The sequence below is a fragment of the Podarcis liolepis genome (assembly GCF_965112155.1).
Source record: "Podarcis liolepis genome assembly, chromosome: 2".
NCBI classification, from domain to species: domain Eukaryota; kingdom Metazoa; phylum Chordata; class Lepidosauria; order Squamata; family Lacertidae; genus Podarcis; species Podarcis liolepis.
In genome coordinates this window covers 37,134,349-37,156,579 of record NC_139555.1, presented here as the reverse complement: position 1 = coordinate 37,156,579, position 22,231 = coordinate 37,134,349, and the positions used below count along the sequence as shown (strand labels likewise).

Below are 22,231 nucleotides of genomic sequence, written 5' to 3'. Positions count from 1 at the left end.
CAGTTGTCATTGTGCTTTTCTACTTAACCATAGTAGTGCTTCTAGATTTTCTCCTGCAGGACAATCAAACAGCAGCTTCTGCAAAGTCTGCCTTAGATCAGTGCTTGGAATTGGTGGATTTCCCAAGGCCATGTTTTTATTTGACTGGCACTCTGTGCTCTTTCAGCCATTCTGATAACTCATGTGGGCTGCCAGTTGCATTGTGTCACGAGCACCCCCTCACTGCTAGACTCCCAATTGCTCTGCGCCAGAGAATCAGGCGCAGACCAAGTGAGTTTGGCCTCATTACTTCAGGCAAGATTAGCATGTGTGACATGTTTGATAGAAATCTGGAGGGCAGGTCTGAGGCACACATCATAACTGGGATGTGCGCACGTGTCTGATATAAATAAGTGAATAGGTCTGAATAAGAAAAGCCAGACAACAAAGATTTAGCATGATGGTACAGAATTCACCTCTGAATTAGTCCTCCTACAATTTTGGTTTCCTGTCTCAAAACCCTGCATAGAGATCTACAATTTCTAATATCTTCCCTGTATAAACACTAGCCTTTCACTGTGTGTGAAATTGATACATGCAATGTCTTCTGTTTCAAAGCCTAAAGAAGTGCTGTCTCCTGTGAACAAATGGCTTTCACCAAAGAGAAGATTGTAACCTGAGAAATTGTACAAGGGAAAGGTTTATTTTTGTTTGGAGTAATTGGGGAATAAAAGCCTGGGAGCGTACAATGGTAATGTAATGGTTTAATGCATAATAGTTGTAGAATAACTGGATGTGTTCATTATGTGGCAAATGGTTGAATGAAGGAGAAAATAGTGCAGACTTGCACGTGCAGTTGTAGGCATGTCTACTCTTGTGTAAGCCTCACTGAGTTCAGTGGGACTTACTCTCGGGGAGGTGCGCATAGGAGTGCAGTCCTAAAGAATGGATAGATTTTTTTGAATTGTGGTTTAAGCCACCATGGCAGCATTTCACATTCAATGCAATCTTATCATGTTGGTCACCCTTTTTGATTTTATTAAAGCCAGGAAGGGTGTACACTGGAAACACTGGGAATTCTGAAATTCCCAAATGCAGACTATCCTGTCAGAATGTGAGAGATTTTGATCAAACATATATTAATATGAAAAAACTTTGGTTTGGTGTGTGTGTGTACACACACATGCATGCACATGAAAGGGCAGCTCCTTCTGTGCCTGACTGACAGATGCTGACAGTACAACCCACAAAGGATTTAAGCTAGTTAAGCCAGGTGGGCTTTTGGGACCACAAAGTGGAAACTATTAGAATTTGCAGCTTGAGAGCCTAGCTGTCAACAGCACACACTTGATCTCCATCATATTATGGTTTCCTGTACAACAGTAGTGGGGAATCTGTGGCCCTCCCTATTTTATAGAATCATAGAGTCATAGAACTGTAGAGTTGGAAGGGACCACAAGGGTCATCTCGTCCAACCTCCTGCACTGCAGTAATCTTTTTTGCCCATTGTGGGGCTTCAACCCATGACCCTGAGATCAAGAGTCTCATGCTCTACCAGCTGAGCTATTCCAGCTCAACTCCAACTCCTGTTAGCCCTAGTCAGCATGCCTAGTGGTCAGGGATGGTGGGAACTGTATTCCAGCAACATCTGGAGGGCCACAGGTTCTACACCCCTGTGGTACAGGATGAGCATACTGGAAATTAAAAATGGGGAGGAAAGAAGTGTTGTAGAAAAGGCGAGGTGGCAACAGAACGAAATTGCACATCAAATTTGCACTAACATTTTGGACTACTATCTCTGGGTAACGTTCTTAGCTGTAACTTTTAAAAAGAAACTGATTTCTAATAGATCAGATTAGGGAGGAAATAGAAAATAGAAGATGTCTGTACAGTGGTACCTCAGGTTACATACGCTTCAGGTTACAGACTCCGCTAACCCAGAAATAGTACCTTTGGTTAAGAACTTTGCTTCAGGGTGAGAACAGAAATTGTGCTCTGGCTGCGCGGTGGCAGCAGGAGGCCCCATTATCTAAAGTGGTGCTTCAGGTTAAGAACAGTTTCAGGTTAAGAACGGACCTCCGGAATGAATTAAGTACTTAACCTGAGGTACCACTGTATTTAAATGGTACAAAACATTTGTATTTGGCAATGTAATTAATGTAGTAAAACTGGCTAATTTCCTCCCCAAAGTCCTTTTAGTAAACACCCACACACATTCTGCTTTAATAGGATCACATTGCTTAAAATTTTCCAGGAGCCTGACTCTGGCAGCAAATACTGCTGCATTAGCTGGTTAATGGTACAGTTGTGGATAAAAAAAGTCATGTTATACTTTCCCATCAATTACTTTGTGATTTCCTCTATCTCTAGATATTGACCTTAGCAGGTTACAGGGGGTGGGGTGGTGGGGTGGGGATTAATACAGTACAAGCATTTCTCTGTTTGATACTTCATTGTTCTTGGATAATGTTACTACAATGGGGATCTAGCTTTGGTTTCATTCCAATTAAAAACCCAGGAAATGTTTCTAGTTTTGAGCAGCTGCAGAGGTTTAAACAAAGTCAGTATTTCATCTGTATTCCCAGAGTATACATTCCTGGGCTGTGTTAAATGTACTGTATATGTAGTGCAGCACATTGACTTTGAGCTTTACAAATGAAGTTGAAAAGAATGTAAAACACAAGGGCTGCTGTGAATTTTGTAGAATACTTAAGCTCATTTTTATTCTGTAATTGTTCAGAGAAGCAGGGTATGAAGGAATGGCATCTCTTTTTGTACCTATGTAACAGCAGCTGATTTACAAGATAAGAGGTGAAGTTTGACATTTATGAGAAGGCACAAATTGAGTCTTCATTGTGATTTGTTAAGAAGATATTGAGATTATTCTAACAACTTGGTACCTAGGCCTGCCTGAACATTTGTGACCTAGTGTGTAAACTATACCAAACTATGATTTGCTGACTTTTATCTGCATGAACTGTTACTATGCTGTATGAAGTTTTTCTAAGCCATCGTAACATAAGGTGTTCTGTGTGAGTGCTCAGAAACCTCAGTTGGTTCAAAATGCATATAATATGGGACATATATTATTTCGTTTGTGATGGTTATTGATTTGTTTCCAGGTCCAATGCAAAGTACTGGTTTTGACTTCTAAATCTCTCAATAATCTGCCTCATCTTATATGTGCCTGGCCTTCCACTTAAATCAGCATTTGAAGCCTTTTGTTGCATTCCTTCATATGCAGAAAGCAGATGGGCATATGAGACAGGGCCTTTTTAGTTGTGGAGCCATGATTAGGGAACATGATAATGGATTAGGGACCTGTTTCTAAAATTATTTAAATGCACATCACTTACGATCCCTTCATACTTCATAATCAGTCGATGTTGCCAATAAATATTTTTTTTAGAAAAATGATTGCATTTAAATGTACAATGTGTTGGTTTTCCATAACACATACTTTGGGGGAAACTACTTAGTTTCTATTTAAAACAAATGTACAAAGGTGGACTGAGGTCTACTTTCAATTAAGCTGTGTTTTAAAAAGAATGTTGTTTAATTCTTTCGCCCGATAAATGTGTTCTTGATCTTTCATTTTCAACAGTGCCAGAACCTATTAAGACCAGTTTAAGCCAGCCCCAACCTGCCGGTACCAGTACCAGTACTTCCACCAGCACTATTACTAACAATAGCAATGGCAAGCGTGCATCTGCCAATGGGCAGCAGCCAGCTGCATCCCGATACCTGCCTCGTGAGGTGCCTCCACGCTTCCGCCAACAAGAACAGAAGCAGCTCTTAAAAAGAGGCCAGCCTCTGCCTACTGGAACTCTGATCAGCACGAGCCCAGCGCAAGGTACTGGACAAGCAGGAGCAAGTCCTCCTCCACAGCCAGGAGTAGGTGGACATCACCACCCCAGTAAAACTCAGACCCCAACAGGTAAGGATTTATGCTGGGAAATGCATTGCATGAAGAGAACCTGTTCAGATTCTCAATTAAATAGTTAACCTTTAACTCAGAATTGCCTTTCTCCCGTTCAGAACATAGTGGTCATTTAGAGGGGAAGACTTTGTTCTGTTCTCTGGTCGCAGGAGTACATTCACCTAGAAAGTATGTGCGAGGAGTGTAGAAATGAGACTTAATTCTTCAGAAACACTCATATAAAGCCATGTTGGTAGCTTATAAAGCAGTAGTCACATGCTGTTTCTGTACCAAATGTTGCCTGTTTCAACACTGCTGATCTCTGCTTACCATACTCTAGTTGAGAACATTGCCCATGCATGCTTCCATGAGAGGTTAGAATATAAATGTAATTAACTAAAAGTCTTGAAACCAAGTTAGCAAGAAGCAGCTTGTAATTGTAAAAGCTTTCCTACAGGCAACAGCTAGGACTAATTAATTGAGACAGTGGTTGTTTTCAGCTAAGTTCTACTGAGGGTAAACCCGCTGAAATTACTAAACCCATGTCTGTCAATTTCAGTGGGTCTACTCTTATTAGAACTTAGTTGGATGCAACCTTGTGAAATCATATATATCTAAAAATGGTGTACAAAAGGAATACAACTCTCAAAATGGAAGGTGGATCTCCATGGGAAGAGTGCATTCCTTTATCCAAAGCCTTCACAGCCTGATGCTTGTATATCTTGAATGGACCAAGTGATGATTGCTGTTCAGCTCATTCTGAGTCCGTACATCTTGAAGTATATTTTGGCTTAAATAATTGTTATGGTGCTTTTGCTTCCTTGATACCTCATTCTGAGTAGACACTGAAACATATTGTTCTTGAATATACTTGTACTGAGATAGGCAGATCCTATAAGTTAAAGTGTATGCTATATGGAGGCCTTACAGTTAATCTGTAACTTAAAGGGAGGCGCACACCTTTGAAGAGTCTTGCCTGTTCACTTTATTTTGTTAATTGGTAGATTGATTTACTATGTTTTGTCAGAGCTGCATCCTTGCTACAATGTTCAGAAGCTATAAGTGTCCTAAAGCCATGAGGCAATGTTGCCTTCTCAATGGACTTTGGCTTCATGCTAGGTTACATGTGAATAATTTTAAGGTTTGTTCTGATGTAGCCATAATGCGGAAAATCTTAAAATATTCACTGTTACAATAACAACATTAATTTTCTTCATAGTTATTTGTCGCCCACATAGGAAAACATAACGCAACATTTAATCTTGCTTCATGCTTGGTTGACTTCAGGTATTCCTTTCAAATCTTCAGTTCTCATAATAGAAGGCTGTCATGGGGAAAATATATAACATGCACTCAAGTAATGCTTCATAATATTTCTCATTAACCAATCTTCAGAAACATTTGAAATCACACATCCCTTCTAAACTCTCTGTATCTTCTGCTCAGTCACAAATATCTGTCTTGCTCCTCTAACCTCTGTGCAGCAGCTTCTTATCCACTTGCTTGGATCCACTCCCATCTGTTTCTCCTTGCTGCATTTCATCTCTGCTTTGAGTTAACTGGACATCCAGGCAAGCAAGAAATATCAGCCTCCCTCCTGCCTATTTCCAGCAATTCCAATGCAGTTACAGCTCACTGCTTATTGAGAAATCTTAAATTTTGACTGTTTATGGAAGGGGTGGGGAACCTGTGGCTGTCCAGATGTTGGGCTACAACTCCTCTCATCCATGATTGGCTAGCTGAGGCAGAGGAAAGCTGGAGTTCAGCAACATCTGGCGGGTCACAGGTCCCCCACTCTTAGTTTATGGCATATGTAGATATGATGCAAACATTTCATACTACCAGCTGTTCTCCTGCACAACCCAATTTGAGGAAAGCTGTCTGCAGAATTTGTCCATGAATGCATGAAGCTGTCTTACATCAAAGCTACATACACACTATACCTTTGAAGCACATTTCTGCCCTCCAAGAATTCTGGGCAGTATAGTTTGTTAAGTGTTGCTGGGAATTATAACTATGTGAGGAGTAAAATACAATGCCCAGAATTCTCTGAAGGGAAAGAATGTGCTTCAGAGTTGCTTCAAAGGTATAGTATGTGTGCAGTCATAGTCAAATCATTGTTTCATCTGGTTCTGCTTTGTCTATTCTGACTGGCAGTGACTTTCTAGTGTTTCAGACTGGTCTCTTTCTCAGCAATACCTGAACATGCCAGGTATTGAACTGGGGCTTTCTGTGCAAGATGAGCCCTGTTGTATCTGACCAAAAGGCCATTTAGTCCTTTGCTCTAAATACTTCCTATTCTAACAGTGGTCAGCCATTTGTGAAGTTTGCAAGCAGGACCTACGTGGACCTACCTCCAGATTGAGGTAGAGGAACGGGAAGAACATAGCCCTCTTCCCTTTCTAAGAAGCTGCTGTTTATGCATTGCAATCATTGTCTGACACCATTAGGTCTTCTGAGTCTTCCTTTTATAATTTTGCCAAATCTTCTCTAGCCTTTGGTTAATTAATATTCTACAGCCTTTAAAATGTGTTATCCAACTGGTATCGAAAGGCATATGGTTTCTGATTGTGGAGGTAGCATGCAGCCATCATGGCTGGTAGACATTGATAGTCTTGTTATTCAACAGCCTCCCTGACCAAACTGGTTGAGGTTGTCGTGTTGGAGGAACCCAGAGAGGTGGTTTGGGTGACTTCAGTATGCATGGTGAGGATTCCTTATGTTCAGCTTGGGAGTTCAGGGCAACCATAGGCCTGTTTCAGATAATCATTGGTCCAAGGCACAGAACAGGGCATAATCTTGATTTAGTCTTCACTTCATGTGAGGAGAGGGGTGGTCTGGAAATAAAGGATGGTGAATATCACTCCATTATCATGGTCAGACCACTTCTTTGTGAGACTTGGACTTGCAATGACAATTCTCCCTTGCAAGGGTGGGGAACCAGTTAGGATGGTCCACCTGCTGGAGACTGATGGAATCTGATAGATTCCTAACTGCTGTGGGGGGTTTTCAGTGTATAGAACAGGTGATCCTGTCAAGGCCGTAGTTTCATTATGGAATGGTGAGATACAACTGCTCTTGAAGGCCCTTTCTAGTGCTGTGGAGCCCACTTCGTTTCTTTATATACTGAGAAAGTGTGGTTGATGAAATGGGCTGAGCTAGGGCTGGAGCATAAGTGGCAGTGAGCCACTCTATCTCTGTATTGGTTTGAATAAAATAATTTATACAGAATGTTGACACAATTTATTTCTCAAAATCTGAGTTTGAAGTTATTGTTTGTTTAAGTCAGCTGAAAAATTCAGCAGCTGTTACTTTAAGAAACCATGAGAGGTGGCAACCGTTCCTGCTATAAATGCATGATATGATATTGTAGCAGGATGAGCTAGGCCTGTGAGAGTTAATGGGCTTTAGGCCAGCTTATATCATAGCTGAGAAGAATTACTTGTGGATCTCAGAATATATTCCTTCTCAATAATAGCCTGAGAAAAGATGAGGCTAAAAGGGGTCTACCAAAGCTGACCCAGGCAGTATGAATGAAATGCAAGGCTTATTTGGAGTAAGTAAATGGAAGGAGGCATTCTTTCGTAAGGAGTTAAAGATGCACTGAGTGCAAATCTTTCCAATCCCTTATCCAAAAACAAATGGATAAATGCTTCAGGTTATTTTTAAAAAATCCATTTTATTATTGTGATTAGTAAACTGTTTTGCATTTTCCCCAATCTAAATGGTTATGACTCAGAGGGGGCAGTGCTGAAGTCTAGCTGAAACTTCTGTGTCCTCTGAAACACATTCATTGGGATCAGACTGCGGTTCTTTAGACGTGAGGAGGAAAGCATTCATGAACAGCAGGACGGAACCTGAGCAGTAAAGTCAAAATCAAAACACAGTTTCAGGGGCTAAATCATGGTGAGGTTTGAGTTTAATTGAGCCCTGATTCCCATTTTTCTTTCATTTATATGCCTTAATATGCTTAACAGTGATAGAAAAATTGGCTGGCACTTGATTATTGTTTGTAGCAGTTTAAGAATCCTTGTAAGCAAAAAGTGCCAACATCCTTCTTATTGGAGTTGAAGTCTTATCCCATTTCCCTCCAGCTCTTGTGCCTTCTTGTATTGTTTTGTGCTTCCTGGCTATGCAGTCTTAAGGCTGGCAAAATAATCTTTTCTAGGTATGCTGAATGCTGAAACATTCCTTAAATTCTTAACATTCCTTTGTTTGTTTTTCTCAAAGGTCTGAAGTCCTAGACCTTAAATGCTGGTTTTAGTGTGGTTGTAACATTTCATCAAATTGTTACCAGCTAATATGAGATCTTTAATTGAAAATACATGTGTTGTATCCAGTACTGTGCGAGTGAAGCTGCACTTGTGCAATGGGACTGCAGCCTTTTGTGAACTCTCAAATATGCTCTGGAGGCCTGCCCCCTAACCCTCTGCAGCAGATTTTTTGGGGGTGTGGGGGACTATAGAGGACAGGACAGGACAGGAAGGTGAAGGCACACTCAGCAGCATATGGGTGCAACCCTATGTATTTTAATATGTTTATTCTTGAAAGACAGTTATACTGCAGCCTCTATGCAAATTGCTTTATTTTATTCCTCCTAGTGGATTAGTTCATGTGGAGTTATACATCAACCTTAGGGGTTTGATTGAAATAGGCTGGGTTTAGAATGCATTCTCAGTTATAGCAGTGTGATTCTGCTTTGTCCTTTATTTAGATTTTTAATTCTGCCTATCCTTGATATTTCTGGGTGGGGAACATATGAAAACAATAGCAGTAAAATACTTTAATAAGATAGGAAAATAAATCTGCCATCTGGTTTCATATGGTTTTGAAGCACATTCTGCTCAATCTTAAAACAAAATGATTTTAGTTTCTTGGTTGCACATCAAAGGTTTGAATGTCTGGAGAACTCCACTTTTGGCAGAGGGCCTTGGATAGATTTTCTAAGTGCTGATGCTGTTGAAATCTAAATATGTAAGTAAGTGGAGAACCAACGAGAATGCTAGCACCAAATGTACACTTGAAGGAAAGATGACAGGAAGGAGAAGTAATGGAACTGGAGGAGTTTTATGCTTTCCAGTATATCTTTAAACTGAATGAATAATAAAATTGCTAAGATACAACATAAATTTCCATGGGCAGTAATCAGTTACCTAATACATAAAATATATATGCAAATAAATGCCATATTTGTTAAAACATTATTATTGCTAAACTATTTATACCCTACTCTATCAGAGCACTTTACATATGGTTGCCAGGTGATTTCTGATCCAGGCAGCTTTACTTTCATTTCTTCAGCAGTAGAACTGTTGAGTGCATTCAGACCATTTTTGAGCATTATTGTTCCATATTTTGCTAATTAAGAACATAGTTTAATGTAGTATAGCTGACGACTTTGAAAAGCAGATGTGTTTTGGAAAACTCTCAAACTAGAGTGAAAATTAAAGGTAGGTATGGAAGTGGAAAGCTACACACATTCCAAAATATAAGGACAACCACTTTTGTGCAATGCCTAAACAATAACTTAGCATTTAAAGAGAAGTAGACTTGTGCATGCTATTTAATTTCTTAAAGATGGGTGACATATCTGTGACCACTATTTTAGATACACCTCTGCACATAATTTATGAGACCTTGTTAAAACTGGATGCTAGCTTAAACATTCAGACTTCACTGAATTACAAACGATTGCATTGCCTTGAGTATCTTGAGGTCTAAAACTATGAAAAATATTCCTATAAATGCAGTTTAGTCCAAAGTTCACAAAGAATGAAAGGAGAATTTCCCCAGAATTCTGTAGTTCTGATATATTTGTTAATATCCCTTTTTAAAACCTTGTCACTTGCTGTACCTGTTATATGATACTTATTGAAATTCAGGCCCCTGGTATTTAGAAATTTCTGAGTGATAGCTAATTAAGCCTTATTTGGAGTAGACCCATTGAAATCAAGGTGCTTAAGTTACATAATTCCATTGATTTCAGTTGTTCTACTCTGAGTATGACTAATATTGGATATCATCCGCTGGTTGCCAGAATACGTTTCTTGTATTATAATATGTTCCTACATTATGTTCCCAAAATCCATTAAGTGCTTAGTACACTTTTCATCATCATATAAACATGAAATTTAAGTAGTAGTTTGCTTAAAGGATTTTGTCCCTGAGCCGAACATTGAAATGTGTGTTAATATAATTTTATTTCTCAATGGGGGAGAGGGAGGCGGGTAGACAAATTAACCCACTACCCAGTGGGGTATATTGGAAACTGAATGAGAATACTTTAAGGCTATCATATCATGAAAGTTTGGCTACATGGAGAAAGGGGTTCAGAACAGTCAGAAGGAGTGTGTGAGACATGGCCTTTGCATCTAATAATAGCTGAGCCTTAAAATGTTTGTCTCGAGGTTAAGGAAGAAGAGCATCACTTTGGTAGTTGGCTAAACTTGGCATTTGGGAGGCTGTGAAAAGTGTACTATGTAATCAGTAACCTTTGCCGCCTTACAATGGAGTTTTTGTATATTTTTAGCATGGCTAATCGGTTTTGACTGGGTTGGAAGTTGACCTGCTCTTCCTGCTGCTTATGTCCCACTTGAAGTCCTAATCTTCCTTTGGGATGTTTGTGACATAACACTTACTTGCTGTGGAGAGGAAGGTGCCTATCATGTAAAACAAGTTTAGGATTTGAAATGACAATTCCAGATAAATAGATGAATTTCTAAGCAGAAAGCTGATTTTAATGTATCTCCTAAAATGTATGCACATGTTTGTTTCAAGTTACATATACACATATATGTTGTCCTAAGCATTATGATACTCTGTTAGAAGTGGCCACATTATTTTATTTATTTAAATGCATTTATAAATGTCTTATTTTTTAAAAAAACCCCTCTGTGTGGTACACAATATTTCAGTGTAAAATTATATTAAAAAGTAAAATTACCATTTTTGTGTGCTTAGAAGATTATTGCAATTGTAACTTGCACCAGAAAGAGAACACTGCTTTTATTTTTTGCTTGAGACTTGCCTAAAAAAATTCCAGACATCTGAGAAAGTAATATAACTGGAGAGTTGTAACACTCTTTTTGCAAAAAGAAAAATATTTTCTGCAGGGCTTGAAGAAAAGAATAGCTTTAAATTGATAATCTGTAATAAACTACATGTATACCACCTTTGGTTCTATGATGGAAGAAAGCCAGGATATAAAAGCAACAAAGGGAAAAAATGGAAAACAGCATTAGTAATTGCTGCACCCATTACTTAGCGGCATAGAGGTGGTTGGGTGCAAGACTGGAAAAGTGGTTTTAATTCCTAGGGCCAGCATCACATTTTGGGGTTGCCTTTGTCATGGTTTTAAATGCCAGACTTAAATTTGTAGGTGCTTGGCTACCAGGTGCTTGGCAGTCTTCCAACATTGGCAAGATCCTGCCAACAGCTGATCTCTCTATCTAGTATGTCTGTGAGTAATTGGAATAGTTTGGAACACATTTGAAATACCTTTGAAGTCTACCATGTTTAAAGGACAACCAAGTAGCTACAAGTGCAGAGGATAACTCTTTCCAGATATACATTCTGGAGTGAAATATATTCTTAAATGCCCATCCCATCCCCATAGGATGCCTGACAACTATAGCTCAATTCAGGACACCTTTGGGATGGAAAAGGAAGACAGATGTTGGTTAATAGGGCAGAAATAATTTTATTTCCTCATAAACTAATGTCTGGTTTTTCAGTATTTAGCAATTGTTAGAAACTAACTCATAAATAGTACATTGAACACACCATAGTGTATTTTTAAAAAATTAAAATACATATTTGATATATTTGTAGCAGGGCTCGAAATTAGCAGGGTGCATTTTGCACCTAAAGATTCTCAATTTGCAAGCACCTCAAAAAGTCTGAGTGCCATTTTTTTACGCCTGGTTGTCACTCAAGGATTACTGAAATGTATGTGCTTTGAAGCCTCAAAGGATAGGCAATATGTTAAGGAGTTTAACAATAAAGAGTAGAGTGTTTTGAAAACTGAAGTACGGTACCAATACTTTTATTGTAAACTGCAAATTAAACATGTACTAACAATTTCTGCTAAAAAATGGCGACTAGACATTCTGTTTTGGCGCCCACAACCTAGGTCCCAGAAGCCATTTGGCTCCTAGCTATTCTATCCCTGTTTCTAACACTGCTTTGTAGAAAATATGTTGACATATCTGATATATTAGCACCTCCCTCCTTCGATTAGTCATTTACACACATTGACAGCCTTGGGATGGGGAAACCTAACAAGCCCAGTGGTTCAAGGTGATATTCAGTGTCACCAGCCCATCCTGTGGGCATCTGCAGGCATCCTTGCTTTAGGCTTTCAGGTTTCTCTTGAAGACTTTCTTACATTGACAGGCCTATGCAGTATTTGATCTGTACTTTTTAAATGTTTTATAATTTTTTTAATATTGCTGTTAAATTATGAGAAGATGGTACAGAAATACTTTTAAAAGTAAAATAATTTTTACAGAAAAGAGAAACCAATAATTTGCAAAATGAGAGAGAGGGGGGAAAAAAGGAAATACTGAAACCCAAAAATATAAATACCTTAAGAGAAGGTAAAGCAGTTGCAACGACTGAGGAATTGGTGGCAGCTGCTTGTGACTAAATGTTCAAAGAAACATCAGTGATACAGTGTCATTTAATCAAAGAGATTGCTGGCCATGTATACCCTGCATTTAAAAATGGTGCTAAAGTAACCTAACTGCACATAGGCTTCAGGAAGTAGAAGTTTGCAAACAAGTTCATGCAGACTAAGTACATTTGCATTTTAAATTTTACACGCTTTTTTCAGTAACACAGAGGACAGTCCACTGTGCAGGTCAATGAACCCTTGCAAGCTGAAGACTGCAGGACATTTGAAGTTCTGGCCACTGGAAATCTTTCTCCTTTCTCAACAGCTCCTCTGGATACTTTCATTAGCAATGCCTGCTCATTTTTGAGCCTAGCATATAACTCTTATGGGCTAGAAACTTTCTTTTTAAATTTACAGTGTATATATATCTTAAATTCACAGTGTGTTGGCTATGTTCCTTCATATGCTTGGTGCAGTTTTATGTGTATATTTTTAGGAGCTAGATAATGTTTTGTGTGCAATTTAACTTTTTTGTTTCTGAATAATTGCAGCTGATTCTTCTCCTATGAGATCCGCTGTGGCAAGTTGATGCATATTTTAGTTACTTCTGGGAGTACTTATCCTATGCTAGGACAAGTATATTATTAGTAGTAATCCCTATTGGTGGTTGATTTTATAGTCTTAAAGTCTGGATAGATGGATGGCACCATAATTCATAGCTTGTATGCTATAAATCACCTGATTTGCTCTCAAAATCTAGGAAGGCTGACAATGAACTTTAAGCAACAGTAAAAGAGTTCCCTTTGCCATTCCACGCTTTGAAATTGTGAGAGGGAAAAGCACTTACAGCCTATAATGTATTGTTTGAGCAGGCAGTGACAATGCCGTACGCTCACAAATAGAAGCTGTGATTTTTAATAGACTTGCATGTTTTCAGCTTTCGCGATAAAGGCAGAGAAGTAATTAAGCACCTGGAGGCTTGCCAGGTTCTATATAAGGTTTGTCCCTAGTATTATAGTTAGTGCTGGTATGCCAAGTGTGTGTAGCACTGCTGTTTAGAGGAGGAAAGAAGAGGATGGAAACATGAAGGAGGCAGGAATGTATTTGCATGCAGCCAATCGGCAATATGCGGCTGTTCTTTTGGCTGACTTTCAAAAACCAGAAGAAAAGCAGCCACCGTGCTAATTGTGGCTAGGTCTCGAAGTGAAAATGTTTTGTGACAGTTGAAAGAATTTAAAGAGGAAGGAAGATCGGTTTAGTGTCAGCTGCAATTAGATAATCAAAGCTTTAAAATCCTCATCTGTTGATACCTTACCCAGAGTTAAGGGGGCTGTGTGCTGCTAGAGGTGGGGGTAGGAGTCTCCCTGTGTGGAAAGGGTATTTCCAAAGCCAGCACAGCTAGGGCCTGAGCAAGCTTGCAGGTTGTCTGGGCGCACACTTGCACTGAGCGATTTTCTTGGCAGCTCTACAGGATGAGGCTCACTCTGTACACAGCCGACATATTGAAGCCGAGAGCCCAGGCGAACCTAGATGCAGGAGGGGAGACAGCTCTGCACACAATGTAGCGTCTCCTAGGATGGTTGGGCAGCACCTTTTCTCAGGTATTTCATTACTCGTTGGCCCCTATAGAGCAGCAAGGGGGGGGGGAAGGGGGCAAATGGCATCTGCTTCTGCTAAATCAGTTTATTACATAATGTTTCAGAGACAGCAGCAGCAGCACAGCGTCCTAAGCTTTTGGCTGCCTTTCAGGTTTGATAAAATGGCGTCCTCAGAGAAAGAGCTGCTTGCTAAAGATATGCTGCGCTGGGCAAAAAAATGAAGTTGTTATTTGTCATTATCTACTGCTGTTTGGTTCTGGAGTGTTAGTGTTTCATGGAGTACTCACTATCTAATAATGAAGAATGCTCTTTTTTTACGCTGCTCAGCTCTTTTTCTGAACGCATTAAAGGTTCCCACATCAGACGGAACATACTTTGTAGCATACCGTAGTGAAGAAAATTAAAAGAGTAATAGGCTTTTCTACATGCGTTGCCTAATTTTGGATTTTGTCTCTAAATAAAGCTGTTTTATTTAGCGTTCTCATCTCTTAACCCTCCACATTTGCATATGCCTTTCTGGGAGAGTCTTGACAGCTTCAGCATTTATGGAGTCAGTGTTGTTGTGAAAGCAAACTTGCAGGACAGATTCCCACTTAAATGTTTGTGCTTTTTGAATTCCTGACTGCATAAACAAGTATTTCAGCTACTAGAATGAAAGAAACAAATAGAAAGAAGCTGACTTTTTGGATGCTTTCAAATTTGTACTAGTTTTGAGATTAGTTCTGACCTCAGATCTAAGTGCTGACCAAATCAGTCAATGTCTGTTCATGTTGGTAAACATACAAGCTTAACCATTTCCCATTGAATTTGAATGGAGTTTTTTTGTTCCAGGATGCACAGTTATAGTGAAGGTCCATGTTTTTCTTCATAAGGTTACATTTTCACTCTGATTTCGAGATTGCTTTCTGATATGTTTTGATCATTTAAAATACTGATTATGGTATCAGATCTTGGAGTTACATTAAAATGTTCATTGAGGTCATGGTATTGATTACTTTTTATTTCAGACAGGGAAGTTATTGTTGCCCCAATTTAGAATTGTGGAATTTTGTCACATCAGTCTTAAAAAACTAAAATTGTCGAAACCTACAGCATTAATAGTTTAGGGGCTGACTTATATCTGGACGAGGCACAGTGTAACAGCTGTTTGAGAAGATCCAGCTTATTTGTAGAGGGAGATTGGCCTGTCAATCAAGTATCATTTGAAAGTCCCAAATCATATATGACAAGTACAGAACATTCAATTTATATTTAATAGCTATCAGTGCTATAGTACAAAATGTAAGTGATCTTCATTATTAACTACCGTCATAGTTACTTTTTTTTTTAAAGCACCCATATTTTTGATTGTTCATATATATGAAATGAATGAAAGGCCTCAATCCTGCAGCTATTTACAAGCGGTTCTCTCTATTATACCTTGTGATTTCTAATCTATGACCTTGGTCTAAGAGCCTAGGCCTGTCCTTTGCTGTGAAGTGGACTAGTATGTTGGCTCCTGTTTGAAGAGACCCAGTCCTGTGCACCAGCACTATGTGTGGCTCCACCTTCTGTGCTAGAGTGATAGTATGTATGCCAACGAGTACCAGGCGTGTCATCAAAGTCTTAGTTTACAGTGATAATACTTTCTAAACTATTTCTTTGATTTCATTTCATGCAGTGAAAACATACAACTGAAAGTGATAACAACTCATATGTTTGAGAAGTATTTTAATATTGGAAACCAGTCCTCACAGTGAAGTTTTTATCTCTGTTTCTAAATTTAACAAGGCATGAATAACTGTTCGTTGACCACAGAATACGCTTGATTGGTTTTGTAGATTTTTTCTTTCATTTCTAGTTCCCATTTAATAGTTCAGCTTAAAATGTATGTGGCATATAGGAAAATATTGGAAATTGCATGCCCCAAAGTATTGCTTATTATATCTGACCCTATTAGTGCAACCTAATAAAAGAGAAATAGTACTATTGTCTGCATGTAAATCCTTTGTGTATTAGCACTGAACGCACTTGTTTTTTCAGAACCTAGAATTCAAAATGCATTATTATACTTATTGAAGAATTTGTTTGTATTCACAAGCCGTGCTTCTCCAAGGGCTTAGTGAAAGTTGGGAACCCCTACCCATAAGCTAGACAATAGAGGAGGGAGGAAGAGTCTTAAAGAATGTAAACATAACAATCAAGCCAGAGTTCAACTGATGTATCTGGGTCATTGGATAGCAGACTAATTTACATCATGTTTAATTTTTCAGACCTTGGTCACAGCGGATTGGGAGACCATTATGAGAATACTCACTGGGGACAGCAGCCCACTTTCCGAAGTGAAGCCAATTGCAGCTGGGATAAAGTGATAATAGACAGGACTGACAAGGAAGCGTGGCCTTCCATTACAGGAACTGAGACTGAATCTGCCTCAGAATGTACTACAGACACTGACTCTGCCTCCAACTGTGGCTCAGAGAACAGTAGCATGGCTACAGGGAGTGCCCAAGGCAACTTCACTGGACATACAAAGAAACCCAATGGCAATAATGGCACCAATGGAGCACTCATCCAAAGCACTTCTAACCAGAGTGCCCTTGGAGCTGGTGGAGCAAATGGTAATGGAAATTCAGCCAGAGTGTGGGGTGTTGCCACAGGTTCCAACTCTGGCTTAGCTCATTGCTCTGCCAGTGGTGGGGATGGAAAGATGGACAACATGATTGGAGATGGTAGAAGTCAAAATTGCTGGGGTGCTTCCAACTCAAATGCTGGCATTAATCTTAACCTTAATCCAAATGCCAATCCAGCTGCCTGGCCTGTACTCGGACATGAAGGAACTGTGGGAGCAGGCAACCCTTCCAGTATTTGCAGTCCAGTCAGTGCCATAGGTCAGAACATGGGCAACCAGAATGGGAACCCAACGGGCACCTTAGGTGCTTGGGGAAACTTGCTGCCGCAAGAGAGCACAGAACCACAAACGTCCACTTCTCAGAATGTGTCTTTCAGCGTACAACCTCAGAACCTTAACACTGATGGACCAAATAACGCTAACCCCATGAACTCTTCACCAAACCCTATCAATGCAATGCAGACAAATGGACTGCCGAACTGGGGCATGGCTGTTGGCATGGGGGCCATCATCCCGCCCCACCTGCAAAGCCTTCCTGGTGCTAATGGGACATCAGTTTCTCAAGTCAGTGGGGGAAGTGGTGAAGGAATGGGCAATTCAGTGTGGGGGATATCCCCAGGTAATCCTGCCACAGGAAACAGCAATTCTGGGTTCAGTCAGGGGAATGGAGACACTGTGAACTCAGCATTAAGTGCTAAACAAAATGGATCCAGCAGTGCTGTACAAAAGGAAGGGAACGGAACAAGTGCATGGGATTCGGGGCCTCCTGCTGGTCCTGGGATCTTAGCATGGGGCAGGGGCAGTGGCAACAGTGGTGTTGGTAATATGCATTCTGGTGCTTGGGGCCACCCAAGCCGCAGCACCAGTAATGGCGTTAATGGTGAATGGAGCAAGCCCCCAAACCAGCATTCCAGTAATGACATCAATGGGAAAGGATCAACAGGGTGGGATAGCTCTAGTGTTACCAGCCAGAATCCTGCCATGCAGCAGGGCAATGAACAAATAAACTCTTGGGCCAAAGCTGCAGCATCTGGCAACACAGGTAGTGAAGGCAGTAATGATAGCAATGGGAGTCAGAATGAAGGCAGTACTGGGAGGGAAGGAACTGGAGAGGCTCGAAGAAGAGACAAGGGAATGCTAGACCAAGGACAAGTCCAGTTGCCAAGGAATGACCTTGACCCAAGGGTTCTGTCCAACACTGGATGGGGACAGACTCCTGTAAAACAAAACACTGCCTGGGAATTTGAAGAATCCCCAAGGTCTGAACGAAAGAATGACAATGGAACGGAGGCCTGGGGTTGTGCAGCTACTCAGCCTTCAAACTCGGGGGGCAAGAATGATGGGTCCATCATGAACAGTACAAATACCTCTTCAGTATCTGGGTGGGTCAGCTCTCCACCTGCAACAGTTCCAACTAATACAGGTTGGGGCGACAACAATAACAAAGCGCCAAATGGCCCAGGGGGATGGGGAGAGCCAGCAAGTTCTACTGCTGTCAATAATGCTGCTGCTGCCAAAAGTGGCCACACTTGGAGTGGGACCACAAATCAGGAGGACAAGTCGCCTACTTGGGGTGAACCTCAGAAACCCAAATCTCAAAACTGGGGAGATGGACAGAAATCGAATCCAGGCTGGACTTCAGGGGGTGGAGATTGGGTTGATTCCTCATCTGTCCCTGGACACTTGGGAGATGGGAAAAAGAATGGTTCTGGATGGGATGCTGACAATAGAGCAGGGTCTGGCTGGAATGATACTACGCGTTCTGGGACCACTGGATGGGGAAATGGCACAAACAGCAAGGCTAATACAGGTACGAGCTGGGGGGAATCTTTAAAACCTGGTCCTCAACAGAATTGGGCTTCTAAATCCCAGGACAACAACGTGAGTAATTGGGGAGGAGCTGCTTCTGTTAAACAGACTGGATCAGGATGGGTTGGTGGACCAGTGCCAGCCAAACAGAAAGATAGTAGTGAAGCAACGGGGTGGGAAGAGCCCTCTCCACCATCCATTCGGCGCAAGATGGAGATTGATGATGGTACCTCAGCTTGGGGTGACCCAAATTACAATAACAACAAGACTGTAAACATGTGGGATAGAAACAATCCGGTAATCCAGAGCAGTACCACAACCGCCACCACTAGCACCACCATTATCAACGCAAACATGGCTGAACCTCAGCCACCGCACCAGTCAAGTGCCCAGTCAAACCGGTCCCCGCTGCTTGGTCCAGGTATGATACAGCTTTTGTTTTCTCAAAATAAGTATGCTACCTTTTGGAAAGAAACTTTAATAAGTGTGATGTAGGCATTATTTGTTTATATTCAAGCTATACTTCCTGCCTTAAGGATAAGTTTGTATTTAATACGAATAAGGTGTAAAAAGGTGTCCAAAATACTCATTGCTATTAAAATTTAGGGTGACCAGATGAAAATAGGAGAAATGATATGCAAAAGGATAGAAGATGCAGACAGCATGACATTAGATCAGTCTGTGGATCATCTTTCTTTTGAAATTGTGGTTACGATAATAATTGTTTTACTAAGGATGGAGAGAGAAATCGAAAAGGTATAAAGAATTATCAGATTATGAAATGATTTTGGTAATTGGCTAGTGATACTAATACCTTGTTTTAAAATATACCTAGCCAAGTAGGTGTGTTTAAAGCCATAATCTGGCAATTCTATGGGACATAATGGTTGTCAGTTCATCTGCACATGCTTGTCAGATCACTATCCCTTCATAGGACATATCTGACAATATCATCTTCATTAGGGAGCGTTGCTGTGGCTCACATTGCTTGCCATCTCCCCCAATCCCTTTGCCAATCCCCTTCTTCCACTCATAGCTCCCCATCCCCTCACACCTCATTTAATCTGTCTAACTGTTGCCAACTCAATTGCAGATCCCTATCTCCCAAAACACCCCCATACCCTCACAGCTTGCCCCATCCCAAGATCCTGCTGCCACTCGCAGACGACAGGGGAATGAAGAGGAGAAAGTCTTTCTCCCCTTTGCCTCACACTGCAGTGGTTTGAGGCAAGTTGTGAGGAGAGGGGGGAGTTTTTGGCAAACATTGGGCAGCAGCAGCAAAGACAGGGAGCACATGACGGTCTGCCAGGGTGCATGCTCACTCTGCTGGACGGCCTGCCTGCTTGTTCAAACCCCAGGCTTCCCAGGTGGCAGTGGCTGCAGACAACATGGGAAGGCCTTCCAGGGTAACCCACCTGCTGTTTTGCTCTGCCAGCTCGCTCACTCGTGCTGCCAGCCTGTCTGCTCTGCTCACTTGCTCTGCCTGCTGTTGTCGCTGCAGTACTCATGGCCACCTATTGGCAGCCACACAAACTGCAGCATGACTTTTTTCTTACAAAAATATTATATGGTAAGATATAATTTCATCATGTTTTTGAATTTACTTTCTTTGCTCTGTTGCTGTTTGTCCCTCTTTGATGTGCATTCTCCGACACTATCCATCTGTTTCTGTTACTCTGGCTGTCTCCTGCCAAAGACACATTTCTGCAATTGTGGCTGTTACCCAAGAGGCTGCTTAGTTGTTGAACCAGTGATTTTTATTCATTATCTCATACAAAGAGATTTTTGTCTTAAGAAATAGAAAACTCTGTGTTTACTTTTTATTTTTTGCTGAACAAAATAATTAGCTGTAGTTTGTGTTGTCCTGGTATTTAAAAACTTCCAGTTTTTTGCAGCAGTGAAGAAAACCTTTGACAATCCTTGTACTTTTAGCCAGTCCTCAAGTTTTAACTTACCACTACCAGATGAATGCAGCTCCTAATCATTAATGCTCCCCCCCCCAATTTTTATGTCTTTGTGCCATTTTCTCTATTTCACTTGATAATGTTTAAGAAAATATTTTTGGAGGAGATTTTATCCAGTCTGAATGTCTTATGTACTTGGATCTCATGCCCCTAGAAATTTTGTAACCCTTTGACCAGATTTGGTAGGGTTTCGTATAATCAGTTCTATCTCTAGAATCCTGAGTTTTCCTGACTTTACTAAATTTATAGTCACATGAAGGTAGATGAGCTACCTGTACTCAAGCTCATAAGTAGTGACAGATCATCAAGCTTGGGTAGGAAGATTTTAAAGCACCTGTTACTTCAGCATTAAAAATGAATATTCAAACCTTTAGTGGGATATGGACATCTCTACAAAGTGGGCATGATTCAACCCCTACCAAGTGCCCTGGAAGCTTCACATGTGGGCAAGCAGCTGTGAACCATGATGGAACAGCTGTGACAGTCTGCCCTGATGTGGGGCCTTACAGGGGCAGAAGTATCCTGTCCCCTTGTCCTTTGTGCTAACCACATCCGCTGCTGTTCTACAGGGTGAGTCTTTTAAAGAGGCCCCGTGGAACATGTGTACCCTGCATCCACAGGGCCTCTTTTAAAGGAATCACCCTGTAAAATGCATTGTGTGGAGGGGGGTCATAATAGATCTAAATTTGGGGACAGTCAGAGGGGTGGGATTTGTAGATTTCATTAAGATCCTCCTACTTTCATTCCCCCTAAATGCATTCTCTCTCACACACAAACACACACACACACACACACACACACACACACGCCAATGCCCCCGGGGACTGAGCAGTCCAGACCCTTGTGTGCAGGGTGTTCTTATGTGGGATATGTCACAATCCTGTAGCCCCAAATACTGGCCAGCCCTCTCCCATGAGCCAGTATAGAAGGCAGAGTTGATACAGAGATGAGAGTAGCCCGAGTCACAGAAGTGCCAGCAACTGGTACAGCTGCAATCTCAGTTCCATATATTTAGGGATCAGCAGTTGAATTTATCCATGAAAACACTGTTTGATGTTTTCAGTTTTCAACCATAAATGAAACGATGGTATATGGCTGAATGAAATGGTAGCTATGACTCTTACCCACTACCCTAAATTGCATCCACAAAGTGACTCTCCTGTACATTTACTGTGTGCAGACTGCTGAGTTTACATAAGCATGAGGGACTTGGACAAGGCTATCCAGATATTCTAAATCAATGATTTTCTGGATCAATAACAGCAGCATTTGTTACAAGTTGTATAGTAATATACCAGCAGTAGCGACTCACCCAGTGGGGCAAAGCTGCAATGCTAGCTTCCCAGCAGGTGTGTCACTGCCACTTATCTTGTGGGACAGGGCGAGCTGGTGTGGAGCTCAATACAGTGTGGATGTATTGACAGGAGGGGTGGATTTGCTCTACTGGTGCATAAGCAGTCTCCTGCTTAGAAAAAAGGGTCTTTTCATGAGCAAGGCAGAAGAGACAGGCAGCTTGGGTGGCTAGAAAGCAGTATGTAACAGGGAGATAAATGGTAGCTACAAAGAAGGGCTAAGGTATGAGTTTTCCCTTTCTCTCTGACTGAATCCAAAAGATGCCTAAAGCTTTCCTCACAACTACCTAGTGCAGTTATATTTACAGGCCTTTCTAGCCACATAGCCTAGAAACCTTTTTGCTTTCTTTTAAAGGAAAGCTGATATTTTCAGGCTCATCTGCAA

The 22,231-nt window shown here is 40.9% G+C and overlaps 1 protein-coding gene across 14 annotated transcripts in view; it reads left to right on the top strand.

The window, feature by feature from the left end:
- Positions 1-22,231, top strand: part of TNRC6C (trinucleotide repeat containing adaptor 6C) — a 429,627-nt gene that overhangs the window by 362,176 nt on the left and 45,220 nt on the right. For 7 of the 14 annotated variants that reach the window (XM_083487414.1, XM_083487411.1, XM_083487406.1 and 4 more), the window contains 2 exons: positions 3,584-3,916; positions 16,363-18,951. In XM_083487414.1, the coding sequence (XP_083343540.1) occupies positions 3,584-3,916; positions 16,363-18,951 (2,922 nt within the window). Of the gene's footprint in view, positions 1-3,583; positions 3,917-13,731; positions 14,114-16,362; positions 18,952-22,231 lie in introns of those variants that run through there. The other 7 variants (XR_014522115.1, XR_014522116.1, XM_083487408.1 and 4 more) reach the window with 4 other exon arrangements.